The sequence below is a fragment of the Myotis lucifugus genome, unplaced genomic scaffold, assembly GCF_000147115.1.
Source record: "Myotis lucifugus unplaced genomic scaffold, Myoluc2.0 scaffold_128, whole genome shotgun sequence".
Classification (NCBI taxonomy): Eukaryota; Metazoa; Chordata; class Mammalia; order Chiroptera; family Vespertilionidae; genus Myotis; species Myotis lucifugus.
The window spans coordinates 1,506,487-1,521,171 of record NW_005871176.1 but is presented as its reverse complement, the minus strand read 5'-3'; the positions used below and the strand labels follow the sequence as shown (position 1 = coordinate 1,521,171).

General features: G+C 35.2%; 1 protein-coding gene across 11 annotated transcripts in view; it reads left to right on the top strand.

Moving 5' to 3' along the window:
• EIF4G3 (eukaryotic translation initiation factor 4 gamma 3) overlaps positions 1-14,685 on the top strand; it is a 271,609-nt gene that overhangs the window by 124,932 nt on the left and 131,992 nt on the right. For 7 of the 11 annotated variants that reach the window (XM_023758375.1, XM_023758374.1, XM_023758378.1 and 4 more), the window contains 2 exons: positions 263-376; positions 3,846-3,878. The exons of 1 other annotated variant lie outside the window; for it this stretch is intronic. In XM_023758375.1, coding sequence (XP_023614143.1) covers positions 263-376; positions 3,846-3,878 — 147 coding nt within the window. Of the gene's footprint in view, positions 1-88; positions 116-262; positions 377-3,845; positions 3,879-14,685 lie in introns of those variants that run through there. 3 more of the 11 variants (XM_023758376.1, XM_023758372.1, XM_023758369.1) reach the window with 3 other exon arrangements.

Genomic DNA, 14,685 nt, shown 5'->3' with positions numbered 1-14,685 from the left:
TTTGTTCTGAAAGTGCTTTGGTGATGTGGACACTTGACTGTTTGGAGTGGGCCTGAGATCTCACCAAATTAATTTAGATAGACCTGGGTTCTAATCATTAAACATGGAACGTATGGTAAGCTCTTATTGCAAAGAATTCCATGGCCCTCTTTACTTCTACCCCCCTTTTGTGATATTGGGGGAAAATATTTAAATTTACATGGTTAGAACTGGCGCAAAACCTGACTGAAGAGCTGCATCTCTAAACCAGTTTTTTTGACAGCCCAGCAGAACAGTGCCAATACATTGCACAGACAACTGGAAGAGGAGGAAGGTTTTGGAACAGACTCCCGTTTACAGGTCCTTGGCTGGAAGAGGCTGGATAAAATACTGCATTGTAAGCAATATAACAAACTGTACTTCTTGCAGGCAGTGGTGCCTCTGGCACTCATTATTTTTGACCACATCCATTTATTGGCTGATTACAGAAAAACATTGATTGCTTCCTCTCGAAAGTCTAACCCAGCATGGCAGTTTCTGCCAGGCATAGTGGGGAAAAGAATAACAAATTGGGTGGGTCTTCTCTATTGGGAATTAGACAGGAATAATTTGAAGTTTAGATATTTCTTTATTTTAAACTTGAAGAGGGATATCCCTTTCATATAAATTTTATTTTAAAAGACAAATTTTAAGGCTGCTTTTTCCCTCTTTCCATTTTATAATCAAATATCAAGGGGGAAATTGTCTGTAGTTGTCAGCCATTTTTCTGTGGTCATAAACTCTTCAAATACTATCCTCTATGCAGTTTTTGCCATCCGCTCTGCTAGTGACCATTACCACCTACATTACTAAAACCACACCCATAACATCCCATTACATATACCCCAAAACAAGTGCAAGACTAGCAGATCCCAGACTACTCTTGCTTGTTGTTTTGGGTCCAGTTTTCTTTATTTCATTTGTGTTGGTTGCTGGGAGGGTGAAGTTTGGGATATGAAATTTGGTAGGATTGCATTTTCTTTTTACATCCCAAGTTGCCATAGTCTAGTCTCATTCATCCCACAACTGTCCCAACTGGTGAGGAGAGGTAAGCTGTTGCACTAAAGAAGGGACCCTTCCTGTGGCTTTGCAAAGCAGCTAAAGCTTACTCCATTCTATTTCTGCATTAATGGGCCATTGGCAATTGCACGGTTTAGGCTTTTCTGTTCTTCCCTGGACAGCTGCCTTTGCAATCCAACTGGCTTCAAGGCCCCCCCTCCTCCCTCCTTCAGGTTACCTTTGTGCCTGTATTTCTATTTGATACTTCTTAGTATCTTAGTTAAATTCATATTGTTGAATATCTTGTTTAAAAGTAAAACAATATGGATAAGCTACTTATCTGTTCCATTTTCTGGTTGTACTGGAACTCTTTAAACAGTAGTTCACTTTTAAATAGCCTCCAAAATAGTGAAGCTATTGAATGCTTAATTGGGAGAGGCGGACAGTTTGGCTTTTGCAGTAACCTGTTACTTTGGTTATTTTGACATTTTGTGCCAAAGTTACATCAGTGTATGTTGGCTATGCCCAGTTACCAACTGTGCACAGAAGAGTGAGTGAGTGAGTGGGTGGGTGGGTGGGTGGCATTAACATTGGATTCAGGTTCACAGAAGGCTGCTTTTCTTAATATCTACAGTCCTCACCATCTTAAAGACCCCTCTTTAAAAAAAGAAAAAAAGAAACCAAAGTTTCTATTTTTAATATGAGCCAGCAGCGACTACAGTTTGTTCTGTTGCTTACAGTTACCCATAGGATTAAGACTATTATCATTTCAAATGAAAAACTCAATAGCCAATGGTGACTAGTGCAAAATAGACTAGGGTACTTTCCCACTAACTTAAGTTGTGGTTTTAAAAAATATATGTATAATTTAATAAAGTACTCCTCTTGTTCATAGAAAGTTCTCTTTGACCAGAACATTTGAATTATATAAAGTTGCAACTTTTATTTTAGAGTCTTAGAAATGGGGGGACCTTTCTGTGGAACAGTGATAAGACAGGTACTGCTGAACTCAGGTCAATCGTTTAACATGGTCCTTCTCTCCTGAATCTTCAAAAGTGTCATTAAGAAACATCTCACTTCCATCCCCTACTTTCATACCACATGGGTGGTATTGCCTATTCTTGAAACTTTATGTTCATAGTAGAGGTATGATCTGTTTTCTTTTCATCATTGGAAAACAAATTATAGACCTCAGTTTCTTTGAAGAGAAAATGTTCTGCAAGAACTATAGCTGCCATTATCATCATTCGAAAAAACTATGGTTTGTAAATATAATGGATGACCTAACTCACTCTAATCATATAGGTCATAGAGAACTCATCGAGTTATGCTGAATAACTTCAGAATGTGTTAAGGCACTTGTCATTATCTGAACAACAGGTGATATTTTAGCTTCTATGGTGAATTCTTGATAGAACTATCTTCAGCTGTCTCCTACATTGTGGCATGTACTTCTAGAATTTTTTGAATATTTTTATATGAAATAATGACAGTTGGGGTAATAATTCCAAATCTCTTGCAAATACTGTTGCAGATAACTAAATTCTGGGTATGAAGGAATGTTTCTTAATCTTCAGTCCAATTCATCTGTAATGATGAGCTGAGAGAGGAAGGCTCTATAGGAAATAAAACAACTGAAGAAATATATTTTAGCTCCTTAAATGTATTAAATAAAAATCCTGTATGGTTTGCATTGAAAACTGCTTTCTAAGTATTTTCTTTTCACTATTAAAGAGGGTGGTTAACATCTTAATAGTTAATATATTATTAGTCAGTACATGGCAGTATGTACCTGAATATTTTTCTGTCCTTTTTAGTAAAAATCACATTAGAAGCCCAGTTTTGCTCTGATGAAGAATTATTTTATCATAGAGATTTAGTATTTAAATTTTTATGGGTAGCGAAGCTTTTTCTTCCATTCTAAGCTAGGAAAAGTAAGAGTTGAAGCACGTATTATCTGCTTTTAAGTATTCTGAGTTGGCTGACAAGTTCTGTTTTCTTTTGCATTTATTCTCAGTATCAGATAGCAGAGGGTACATATGTACAGTGTTGTGCTGTTGTGTATAAATAGTGAGAGTTTTGACTTTTTACTCCTTTTTCTTCTTGAGCTTATAATAGTACAACTTTAATTAATCATGTTGGAGAGTGATGTTCTTCACTAGGTATGCGCTTTAATATGCCTGGTATTAAACTTTACTAGTTAATTGCACTTAAACATATAATTACTTATATATTTAAATATATATTTATAAGTTATAAATATATATTTAATATAATATATAAATAAAATGTTATTCTTTAACTCCCACAAAATAAAGAATGATAGTAAAGCTTCCATTTCATGTGTGAGATATCCCATTTAACTTAAGTAAATTTGACATCAGTCCTATTACATTCTTTATTTCTTATTGGACAGTATAATTACCCCTGGCTATTTCTTATAATGTAAAAGCATTTCTCATTCCCTCCAGCTATGTCAGTTGCATAAGCACACTTGACTTTTCATACATTTGTCTTAATATAACCACTTAGTGTTTCAATTATTTTTAATTTTAAGTTTAAAAAAAAAATTCCTATCAGAGAAGCAGCCCTACCTGTGCCTAACAGCTTAGCTGTTTCTCTCCCAGCAAACTATTTCTAGTAGTGGTGTCAACCTGTTGAATCTTAGTACCTGTCTGTCACTGTCCTGCAGCAAAGCTTTGACTGTTTGTGTTCTTTTTTTCTTGTGGGTTTTTTTCTTTTGGCATATTGTGTGACATTTTGGTTTTTGTTGTGTTTCTGACTCTTTGTGCCTTTCCTTTTGTGTTTGTTTTCCCTCCTTTTCTCAGTTTGCAGCGGGGCCTCGACCTGCCCATCATCAGGTACTGTACCCTTGCCCCTTGACTATCATCCTTAACAAATAGGTGGGGGCTTTAGTAGCTGCTGACTCTTAGAATGCTGCCATTCCATGGAACCTCCCAAACTACTCTCTTCAAGAGTAGCTTTAGTCTGATGTATTTAGGTTCTTTTTGTCCTTATTTCACAATATTTTGTTAACAAACCCATTTGCTTCTGTTTATGGCAAAAAATAGTTGCTCTGAATTTAGAGAACTTTGAAAAATTTTAGATATACTAAACCCTCATAGGTTTTGTGGATTAAGTTTAAATTTAACTGAATGGAACAGGCACCATTCTAAGGGTTTTCTGTTAACATTCTGATGTAACTTGTATTGATGTGTATAAAATAGCATTAATATTTCTAAAAGCACTTAACCTCAGTTACTAACCTAGGCCTAATAACAAATTAATATTAATATATCTTTATTCTTAGGATATATTGAAAATAGATACTTGAATATTTAATTCTAATATTTTTAGCCTATTGGTTCTTTTAAATGAAGTACTCGTATAAATTAAAATTTCAAAATGTATATGCCAACGCTACTTTATTTAGCAGTAATATACTACAGGGTGTGATTTGAGAGAAAAAATAAGACTTACTTGGTGTTCTCCCCATCCCTCCCCCAACTTGCTTTTTATGGAGTGTTCTGAAACATTTTCTTCTGCTATGGTAAATAAAAGGAGCCTAGGCTTTGGAATCTGATAGATCTGGGTTCTAAGGTTCAGTTTCCTCATATGTAAAATGAGGATACATACCTTCTACATTAGAGATAATATACTTAAATCATCTGACACAAAGTAAGCAGTTAATAACTGGTACCTATGTTTAATGTTGTTATGTAAGATAGTATAGTTTGATGAAATGAGAGCAATTTACCAGTATTTAGCTGTGGTATCATAACTTAGAATTCATTTTACTTGAGTAAAGGAATATTGTTAAGGTCTTTCATTGTCTAACAGTGATTTAATATAAGTCACTATTTCTCAAAATACAGTCTTTCCAATTTAGAGAATTTATAGCCAAGCACATTCTAAGGTGTTAAAGATACTTTGCAGGAGAACTCAGAGATGGTTGTATGAAGTGGAGGGCCATTCTTTAGATTTGATAAAGAAATAAAACTCAGGGTATATTCTAATATCAAGAGAGAGTATTGTTGCTCTGGCTGGTGTGGCTTAGTTCGTGGGGCATTTTCCCATGTACTGAAAGGTTGCCAGTTCAATTCCTAATTAAGGCACATGCCAGGGTTGCGGACTTGATCCCAGATAAGGGCACATGCAAGAGGCAGCTGATCAGTGTTTTGCTCTCACATCAATGTTTATCTCTCCCTCTCCTTTCCTCTCTAAAAATCAATAAAAAAAAATCTTAAAAAAAAAAAAGATCGTATTATTATAATGCTTTAAGAGCTTGGACTTTAGCATTAGTTAGGCCTCGTTTGACTCTTTCTTATTAAATGTGTATTGGGTAAGTTATTTACTGTTTTAGCTTCAGTTTTCTCATCTTAAAAATGGGGACAGTATTAATACCATATCAAGATTGATGTGAAAAGTAAATGAGATAATGCAAATAAGATAATTAACAGAGTATTTGGCAAATACTAAGAATCTAGGGGGCAAAATGACTACTAATTAATAAAAAAGATAATCCCTTAGGTAAAAAAATTGATTACAGTTTTTTAAAATTTAGTCAAGGGTTATAGAGGCAAGGCTTAAAATGTAGTCAGGGGTCAAGCCAGATACTCTTGACAGAGAAACCTGGGGCAGATCTGCTCAAGAAGCAGAGTAAAAAGAAACTACTGATTCGAAAAAATGATTTTTGAGCTCCTTGATACAAGGTTAGGGATTTGTATAATCTGTGTTCAATAGCAGTGGTCCTCAAATAGGGATGTTGTATTAAGCCTTTATGAATAGTCAGCTTTGGGAAAATCTGTTTTTTAAACTTTCTTCTAAGCCTAAAGGCTTGTGATACAATTTGTCTTCCCTTATTTCCAACAGCTGAAGAAAACTTTAAGGAATCTTTGTGAGAAAAGGATGAGTTATTTTATAACTCAAAAAATAGTGGCAGATTGCTCTTTCATTTAGCTGTAGGATGATGCTTGTGAAATTATAGCATGTTTCAACTAATAAATAACACTGTGCATGTGTATATACTTATTATTTAGCAAGAAAAAGAATTACTTTCCAACATTAGCTCTTAAACATAGGTTCTTGAGATATAGGAGATATCCAGAGCATTGCTTTTGGATATAAACTTCAGGTAGCTGGCTGCTTTTTTACTGTGGTATATTTCCTTTCTGAACAGTGAAAAGAAAATATATAACACTAGAGGCCTGATGCACGAAATTCGTGCAAGGGGCTCGGCCCTTGCAGCCCCAGCTGCCTCAGACCTTGCAGCCCCAGCTTCGTCTGGAAGGTCTTCCAAACCGGTTGTTCTGCTGTTTGGTCTAATTAGCATATTAGCTCTTAATTATATAGGATTGGCTCAGGCAGCATCAATAGTTACCTTAGAGAAATAGAGGAGGGGGAGGGTCATGGGCTTGAAGTGCCCATGCTGAGCAGAGGTAGCTGAACCAATGTCATGGTATGGCATGGAGTTAATTGTTAGGGAAGGCTTGCTGTTCTTTATCCATGGGTGTAGGTAGGGGCCAGTTTGGTTTCTTTCACTATGGAATAGGTATGGGCATTTTCGATGGGATTACCATTTATGAAAAACTGCTCTGTAATTACAGTTTATTTAGCAACCTTTGGACTCTTACATGCCAGTAGAAATTCCCCCATGGACAATTAAAAACAAAACAAAACACACCTTCACACATTTCCAAATAACCCTCTATGGAGGTGAGATACTATTTACCATTTGAGAATCACATGCTGAAGTCTATATTTAAGAGGATCTTCTCCTCAGATCTAGAGACCTAAACCCTAAGAGATTCCCAGAGGAGGTGTTCATAATACAAAACAGGATGTGGGAAGTTATGTAATGAAAACAATACAGTGAAAAACAAACATTGAGTGGTATGCAGAGAATACCTTTTTAAAAGGCAAACATCTATGTGCTGGTATATTTTTGGTTTATCGTGCTTAATATTTAAAGTTGAAGTCACAAATGGTTTTTTCACGTATGGTTGTTGCTTTGGCCAGAAAGAATTAAGTCAAAGGTTAGAATTAGAATTAGCCATGAATAGTTAGAATTAGTGATAAAGATTTCTCATTTCTCCTTTATTACATTATTTATCAGTGGCTACCTTTCTGATCACATATCTTTTCACGCTGTGATCTTTTAAAAATTTTTAAACAAAATAATTGATGCTGGGTGGTATTTCTTATGATCGCTGTTTCTAAAGTCCAATAGTAAATATATAACTTTTTATGTATGTGTCATAATAAGTCCTATCAACATTTCAAAGAAAAAATTTTAACTGTTATTAAGGTAAACTGTTTGGAGATAATTGCCATCATCCTGTTTAGTAATGCAAAACCTATTTATTTTCTTCTTTGTAAAATAAAGTTAACTGAATTGAAAGGAAACAAATAAGATTTTGGATAGAAAACATTTTTAGTTTAATAGAACCAAGAAACTGTTATAGGATGTGTTTCTTGTACTTTTATTTCAAAGATTTTTATTTGTGGGCCACTAGGGCTCCTTTTGAGTTCCTCAAGTCAGAAATACCATGCTCTTTTTAGGGTTATTTCAGCCACATCTTCATGGTACTATTAGTTTTTGGCTTTTGCAGGGATTCTTTAGATTAATATAAGTATGTTCTATTTTACTTTAATTTTTTTTATAATTTATAACTTGAAGAAAATAATAGTTTTCTTCAAAGGTAAAAGAAATCTTAAGTAATTTTATATGCAAAACACCCTTGACTTTAGAACTATGTCAACTATTTTTACTTGGATGTTTGAAAATCCTAAGGTAATTAGAAACGGAAAGAACAGAACGTACACTCAGAATTAAAAACAAGTCACTTGATATAATGTAGATTCTGGTTTGTGTTGTTGATTTCATGCCTTTGGTCATTGAAATCTGTGTAGTTGTGGTTTAAAGTTACTCATATGCCTGTCTTTATTCGACTTTAGGGCTTCACAAGAGAAATCAAGTGTTGGCTATATATACTATGCTTAGTGGTCTTTGCACTGTGAGAAAAACCAGGGAATTGGTATTTAAAAGTGTTCCTAGAGCAAAAACATTTTGCAGTATGCTGATATATGATTTTAGTTTCTATACTCTCTATAAATGCTGAGTAATATGCCATATTCAAAGCAGTTGGATTTTGTGTAAACAAATGAGCAACTTCATAAAACTTAGTCATATTTGGCCTCAAGGAATATGTTACCTGGTGACAAGCATTGAAACTATGCATGTTTTCCTGTTGTAGTTTGGTTCTTTTTGCAACAAGATTTGTTTTAAAAGAAAGAAATCGCTGGTTTATGTTTTTTTTTGTGTGTGTGTGTGTGTGTGTGTGTGTGTGTGTGTGTTTTCCTTTTTATTATGGCCCCTAAAGGTTTTTGTATTCAAAGTTGTGCTGTTACAGTTGAAGTCCTAGTTCTTTGTAGAGAAATATTTCTATTGCTCTAGGCCAGTGGTTCTCAACCTTCTGGCCCTTTAAATACAGTTCCTCATGTTGTGACCCAACCATAAAATTATTTTCGTTGCTACTTCATAACTGTAATGTTGCTACTGTTATGAGTCGTAATGTAAATATCTGATATGCAGGATCGTCTTAGGTGACCCCTGTGAAAGGATCGTTCGACCGTCAAAGGGGTCGCGACCCACAGGTTGAGAACCGCTGCTCTAGGCAGTTTTCTTTCATTTGGAAAGTAAATGAAGATTAAGGCTTGCCTCTGGGGCCAACCTCACACATCAGAGTTTAATGGATATTATTAGGAAATCAGACTAAGCATCTATGTAGTCTTATGATGAGAACTTTTAGATTTTTTCAGAACTTGATATAAGCCAGCGATGGGCAGTTTTATCTGGTGTCTTAGTCATAAGAAGTGTAGGATTGCAGCAGAGACAGTAAAGAATATACAGGGAGTTGACATAACTGGGATTCAGTCTTAGCTTTACTGCAAACTAACCTTGGGCCTCAGCTTTCTTATCTGCGAAATGGATAAAATAGGCTCATAAATGATAATATTGAGGTGTTAAAATAACAGTACCTATTTCCTGTCACGGTGCCTGGCACATAATAAGCCCTTGGTGAGTGTCAATTTCCTTCAAACAGTGAGATAGCCTGCCTTTTCCCCTTTCTCCTTTTCCCAGGCTATTTTTACCTACAAAATGAAGTGTTCTATGAGGATGTTCATTTCCTAGATTCTACATTATGATCTGACAAAACACCTTCTTCCTGACAGAATCCTTAGGGGTTTCTTTCCTCCATTTGAGGTAACCCTCTAGGGCAGCACTGTCTAACAGAACTTTCTGTGATGATAAAAATGTTCTGTATTTGCACTGTTCACTATGGTAGCTGCTGGCCACATTTGGCTGTTGTGCACTTGAAATGTGCAATGTAGCTAAAGAAGTGATTTTTAAATTAAGCATTAATTTTAAGTAACCAAATATGGCTGGTGGCTACTATGTTGCGCAACTTAGCTTTTGGGGCTTATATCCTAATTTTCAGTGAAACCTAAATTATGTGATATTGACCACATGCAGGAAAATACAGAAAGAATTTACATTAATAGTCTTCATTGTAAGTTAAAAGTCAGCAGAGTATATGATTGATACTTAGTGATATCCCATTATGTGGACACTTTACTGCCTGTCCCTTTGTAACTTGTCAGAAAAATCATAGCACTATTATTTTTCTCAATAATACTTTAGACTTTTTAAAAAATATATATTTTATTGACTTTTTACAGAGAGGAAGGGAGAGAGATAGAAGAGTTAGAAACATCAATGAGAGAGAAACATCAATCAGCTGCCTCCTGCACACCCCTCACTGGGGATATGCCCGCAACCAAGGTACATGCCCTTGACCAGAATCGAACCTGGGACCCTTTAGTCCGCAGGCCAACGCTCTATCCACTGAGCCAAACCGGTCAGGGCTACTTTAGACTTTTTAACACTATTAACCTAAACTGCTCTTAATTGTAATTTTACTGTTATCCGTCAAGTAGGCTGCAAAAATACAGAGATTTCAGAAGCATATTTTTGATTTTTTTTAATGCTTTGCAAATTAATATGTACTTAGTTTTTACTACATGGGAAGAACTATTGTGATTGAATAGGATTTTTCTAGTTGATGAAAATGAATAGGTGGTTTTTAAAGAATTTATGATTATTATATAGTTTTTGAGAGATATTTTTTCTTTTGATAGTTTTAGAGACCCAAGTCATGAGAAATGATATAATTACTAGCATCTTCCAAAAGTATTTATTACCAATGTTACTGACTTTGGTTAATGGTATAATTCCTAAATCATCTGAACAATTTTTCAAGAGTAATGCTTTTTTGGCTTCTAGAATTTCTAGAAGGGTGTTTCTATGAAAGTCAGCAATCATGAGTACCTTAAATTCACCTTCTGTTTTGGATTTGCCCAAAGTATCACTTCAAATGAGGGCTGTCACCTTCTGCCATTCTCCCAGCGTGCTAGTGGATTATTGAAAGATAAAATAATTAAAACAAATTAAAATCAAATTTGGAGATGATACTTACGTTTTACATGGTTCTTCTCTACCTAGCCCTTTTCAGCATCTTTATCACAGTGCTTTGATTAATAACATGCCTGTCACATTTGCTTATGGTCATGTAATTTTGACATTGTGTGCTATATTCCGAATTTAAAGAATTGTACAATCTGAAATGATGTGTTGAAATTATAAATTTCATATTGCACTTACTAGCTACTAGGTACCATTCTAAACACTACGTACATAGTTTTAGCCTCACAACAATCTTCTAATACATTTTCAAAGAAACAGAATTTACAAGACTCCTTATGAGCTTCAAAATACAACTGTAAGAGTATACACAAGTGAAAAACATGACATTGCCAGGTTATGTGTGAAAATTTATGGGTTTTAAGTTATCGTAATTCAGAACCAATCGATAGTAAAATGTGGTTGATAAAAGAGCTTCTCTGATTCTTAGTTTTATTAATGGAAACATAGTTGACCAGAATAAGAGAGATATATTGCTCTTTCATTCAGCAACAGATATTTATTAAATGAAGGTTAGGTACATTCCTTGCAGACCCCACCTGGATATTTGTGTTTAGTTCTCTATTTAGTAACACTTTGAGCAAGGAAGCAGATTGAGAGAAGAGAGTAAGCTGCCAAGGAATTCAAAATCTTGGTTGGAGAGACAAAGGGTAGAGAGTGGTGATTGGCCTGGAACAAAAAATGGACAGTGGTGTGAAAGTTGGCAGTCCTCGATAACTTAGAGGTTTGTCACTTATGGAGAAGAAGGATTAGACATCAATATGATTTTAGGTATAGACATCGAACTAGAAGGTAGATGATAGAAAACTTTGGAACTGATAGAAAGAAAGACTTGAAGTGTCAGGCTCCATTTAACAATGAAATGGAGCTGTTGTTTCGTAACCCCAAGGGCATGTCATATAAGAGATTCAAAGTTTAGGTACATGATTAGACTAAATGGTCTGTACTGTCCTTCCATCCAGAAGAGTTTGATTCTTTTAATGACTCTTCATCACTCAGTGGCGAGGAAAAGGGATTCAGAAGCATTGCAGACATGTTGGGAAAGCCCATTCATATTCATTCACACATTCTTTTCAATAACCTGTGGTTTGCTGCTGTGCCCACCATGGAATCCTAATTTCCTGTACTGCTATTAAATCTAATTCTTTATTTATAATTGAATGGTTAAGAGGGAGCACAAAAAAGAAGAATCCATTTCTTTTTAGTTCTTCACACTTCCAGCCATCATAGCTTTTAGTTCTAGTCCTGTAGCTATTAGAGGGGAGAGAGAGAGAGAGAGAAAGAGAGAGAGAGAGAGAGAGAGGAGAGAGAGAGAAGAGAGAGAGACTGACTTATTAAAAAAGGTGGTGGTAGGGGAGAGGACAAGCTCCAGATAGCCTGTCCTGAAAAAATCTTCTGTGTTAAATATATCAAGGATATAAAAGCATATGAACAAGTTTCAATTTAAGTGTGAAAGAGAATTGGAGTCCTTTAGGTAGAAGAAATTTGTTTTCCTGAATGATATACAACTTTTGTGAAGTAACTGCTGTAGCATTTTTCTTACCAGGAATCAATTATTGTTGAGGGATGTTCCGCCCATTAGTGTAGTTGGATAAAAGTCTTGCCACATCCCATTAGCCTCTGAAAAGATTTCTTCTGACTGAGCACACTTATTTGAAAATACGAGGAGTGTTTTGTTTCATGAGAGGTAGAGTGTACAGTTAAAAGTGCAGACCTAGAACCTGACTATATTTAAGTTACAGATGGGAGACCTTCAGCAAGTTACTTAATCTTCCTTTTCCTTAATATTTAATGTGAGTATTAATAACAGTACCTGCTTAAGTTAATACGTATACAGTGTATGAATAGTATTTAGAATGGTACCTAGTAACTAGTAAGTGCTATATAAATCTTAAGTGTTGTTATTTAATGTGCCTATATGAATATATTTTTCTATTTAGCTTCAAAGCTAAGATCTTAGTTTATAAAAAAATTATTATATGTCCATATAACCAAAAATCTTGTGTTTTAGTGGCTCAGCTGTATGTTAATATGAGGAGTATCATTAAAACACTTGTTTCTCTTTAAAAGACGCTGAAGAAAAGTCTTATACTATTCAGAAACTTCTTTGAATAAGAAATAACCTCAGTTTTTGTAGACAGGCTGGTTAAAAATCCTAGCAGAGCATTGGAAAATAGTGGTAAGAAAAGTACTCACATTAAAATTGTGGGAAGACTTTGCCCATATCTTTTTCTTGCTCTGCATAAGTAAATGGGTTCATTTCCTCTCTCTCTTCCACCATAATCCCATGTTTTTTCAAGCAATAAGTACTTTGAAAAATTTGATTATAATATAGCAACAGTGGATTATCACCTGTACCCATTTGATACTCTCATTGTCTTGACTGCCCTCTAGAGTTAATGGAAAAGGATCTAATAGGATTAATCTTTTTATCTACTGTGTCTAACATTTATAATGCTCAGTAAGTTGAGCAACTGAATGACTCCTCTCACCTTAAAGCCTTTAACAGTTTTGTGGCTCATGATAAATTAACTAAGTTATAAAAATGATTGTTTATTCCTGAAATGTTCATGCAACTCACATACATTGATGAATTATAAATTCTGTTTTCTATGTAATTAAGAGAAGTGAAGCTTAGTGGGGAAAGTTTACTAGTTCAGTGTCCTTGGTTGCAGAAATTCTTGTCTGTTACCAAAACTTTGTCAGTGGAAATAACTAGAAGATTATTGCTCACCTATGGCCCAGCCCAGGTTTCTGTGTTACCAACTTTGCCTCTTGCATTTTCTTTTCATCTCCATCAACTACTCTCTGGCCTTCCTCATTCACTCCATTCTCCTGCTATACCTTACTGTCTATTTTTTAAGTGACAACCTTTTTAGTATTGTTGGGTGGGGGTTTTTTTTGCCCTGTGGTATGAAGGCTGAATGGGGATGAGCCTCAGGCACTGGATCCCAGTTCTTCCAATTCAGCACAAGATATAAAGTTACTATTTCTACTACCTACCTGTGGGGAGCTTAATGATTAAGACCAGCACTGGATGAGACTTGAGTGGGCCCAAAAGTCAAAGCTTTTTTGCTTTTGTTTGGACCAATAGCAACTCAGATTTTGGAGCTAGAGCACATATTTAGACTGTTATTTTATTTCCCTATTTAAAGCTGTAAGTGGCGTCTTATATGCCTGCTTAGGTGAAAAGTCTGATATATGTTGCAAACTTAAAAATGACAAATGGCACTTTTATTGTTAGCTCTTATCTCCACTGAAGCTGGAGAGTGTATCCTAGAGAAGTTAAGTAACTAATCACTGTCATGTCCATCCGTGAGCCAAGAGTAGGAATCATTAGTCCCAATTGTACTTGTGCCATAAGCAGACATCTCCTTTCAAGCTCTTATAACTGGGGCTACTATTAGAATATTTTTTGCCACTGGATTTATTTATTTTAAATTATTTTCAAATTAAATGTGATTTGATTCTTCACTTCCATGTGTTCTTAAATTCTCAAGTGGAGAATTGTCATTCTGATTTTCTAATCTTCCTTCTCTTATTAATACTAGATAGATATTTTTGTTGAGCTGCATGCTATGCCCTACCCTTTCCTACTGATCTATAAGCTTTTCCATTGGCTTTCTTTCTGTTTCCTGCTGCTTTCTTGCTTCATAATTGAAGGGAGGATTCAGACCTATCCAGGTAACAAACTACTGGTTCTGCATGGCCTCTTTATTACTCTGTCCCCTTATTATTATTATTACAATGAGATTGATTGTTTGCTGCTGAATTCACAGTGGGGATTTAATATTGGTATATTGTTTCAAGGCTTTTCAATGTGCACTGAGAACTATAAATAACCACAAACTCTGGTTGCCATTTGAGAGATTTGAGCTTTGCTCCTTCCAGGCCAGCCCGTCTAGATCCCTCATTTTTATTGCATACTATTTGAGAAATCAAAATTGGGTTCATTTTAGTATGAGGTTGCCACTTTTTTTTGAAAAGGAAGGCTTTTTCCAACATGGGACAGTCAACATGCGACAACCTACATATAGTTTTAATTTAACTTAACGTGGATACACTGAGACAAAAATGTTTATGTCCAGAGAGATTCTTGTTCTTCTAAACTACATTTAATTTTT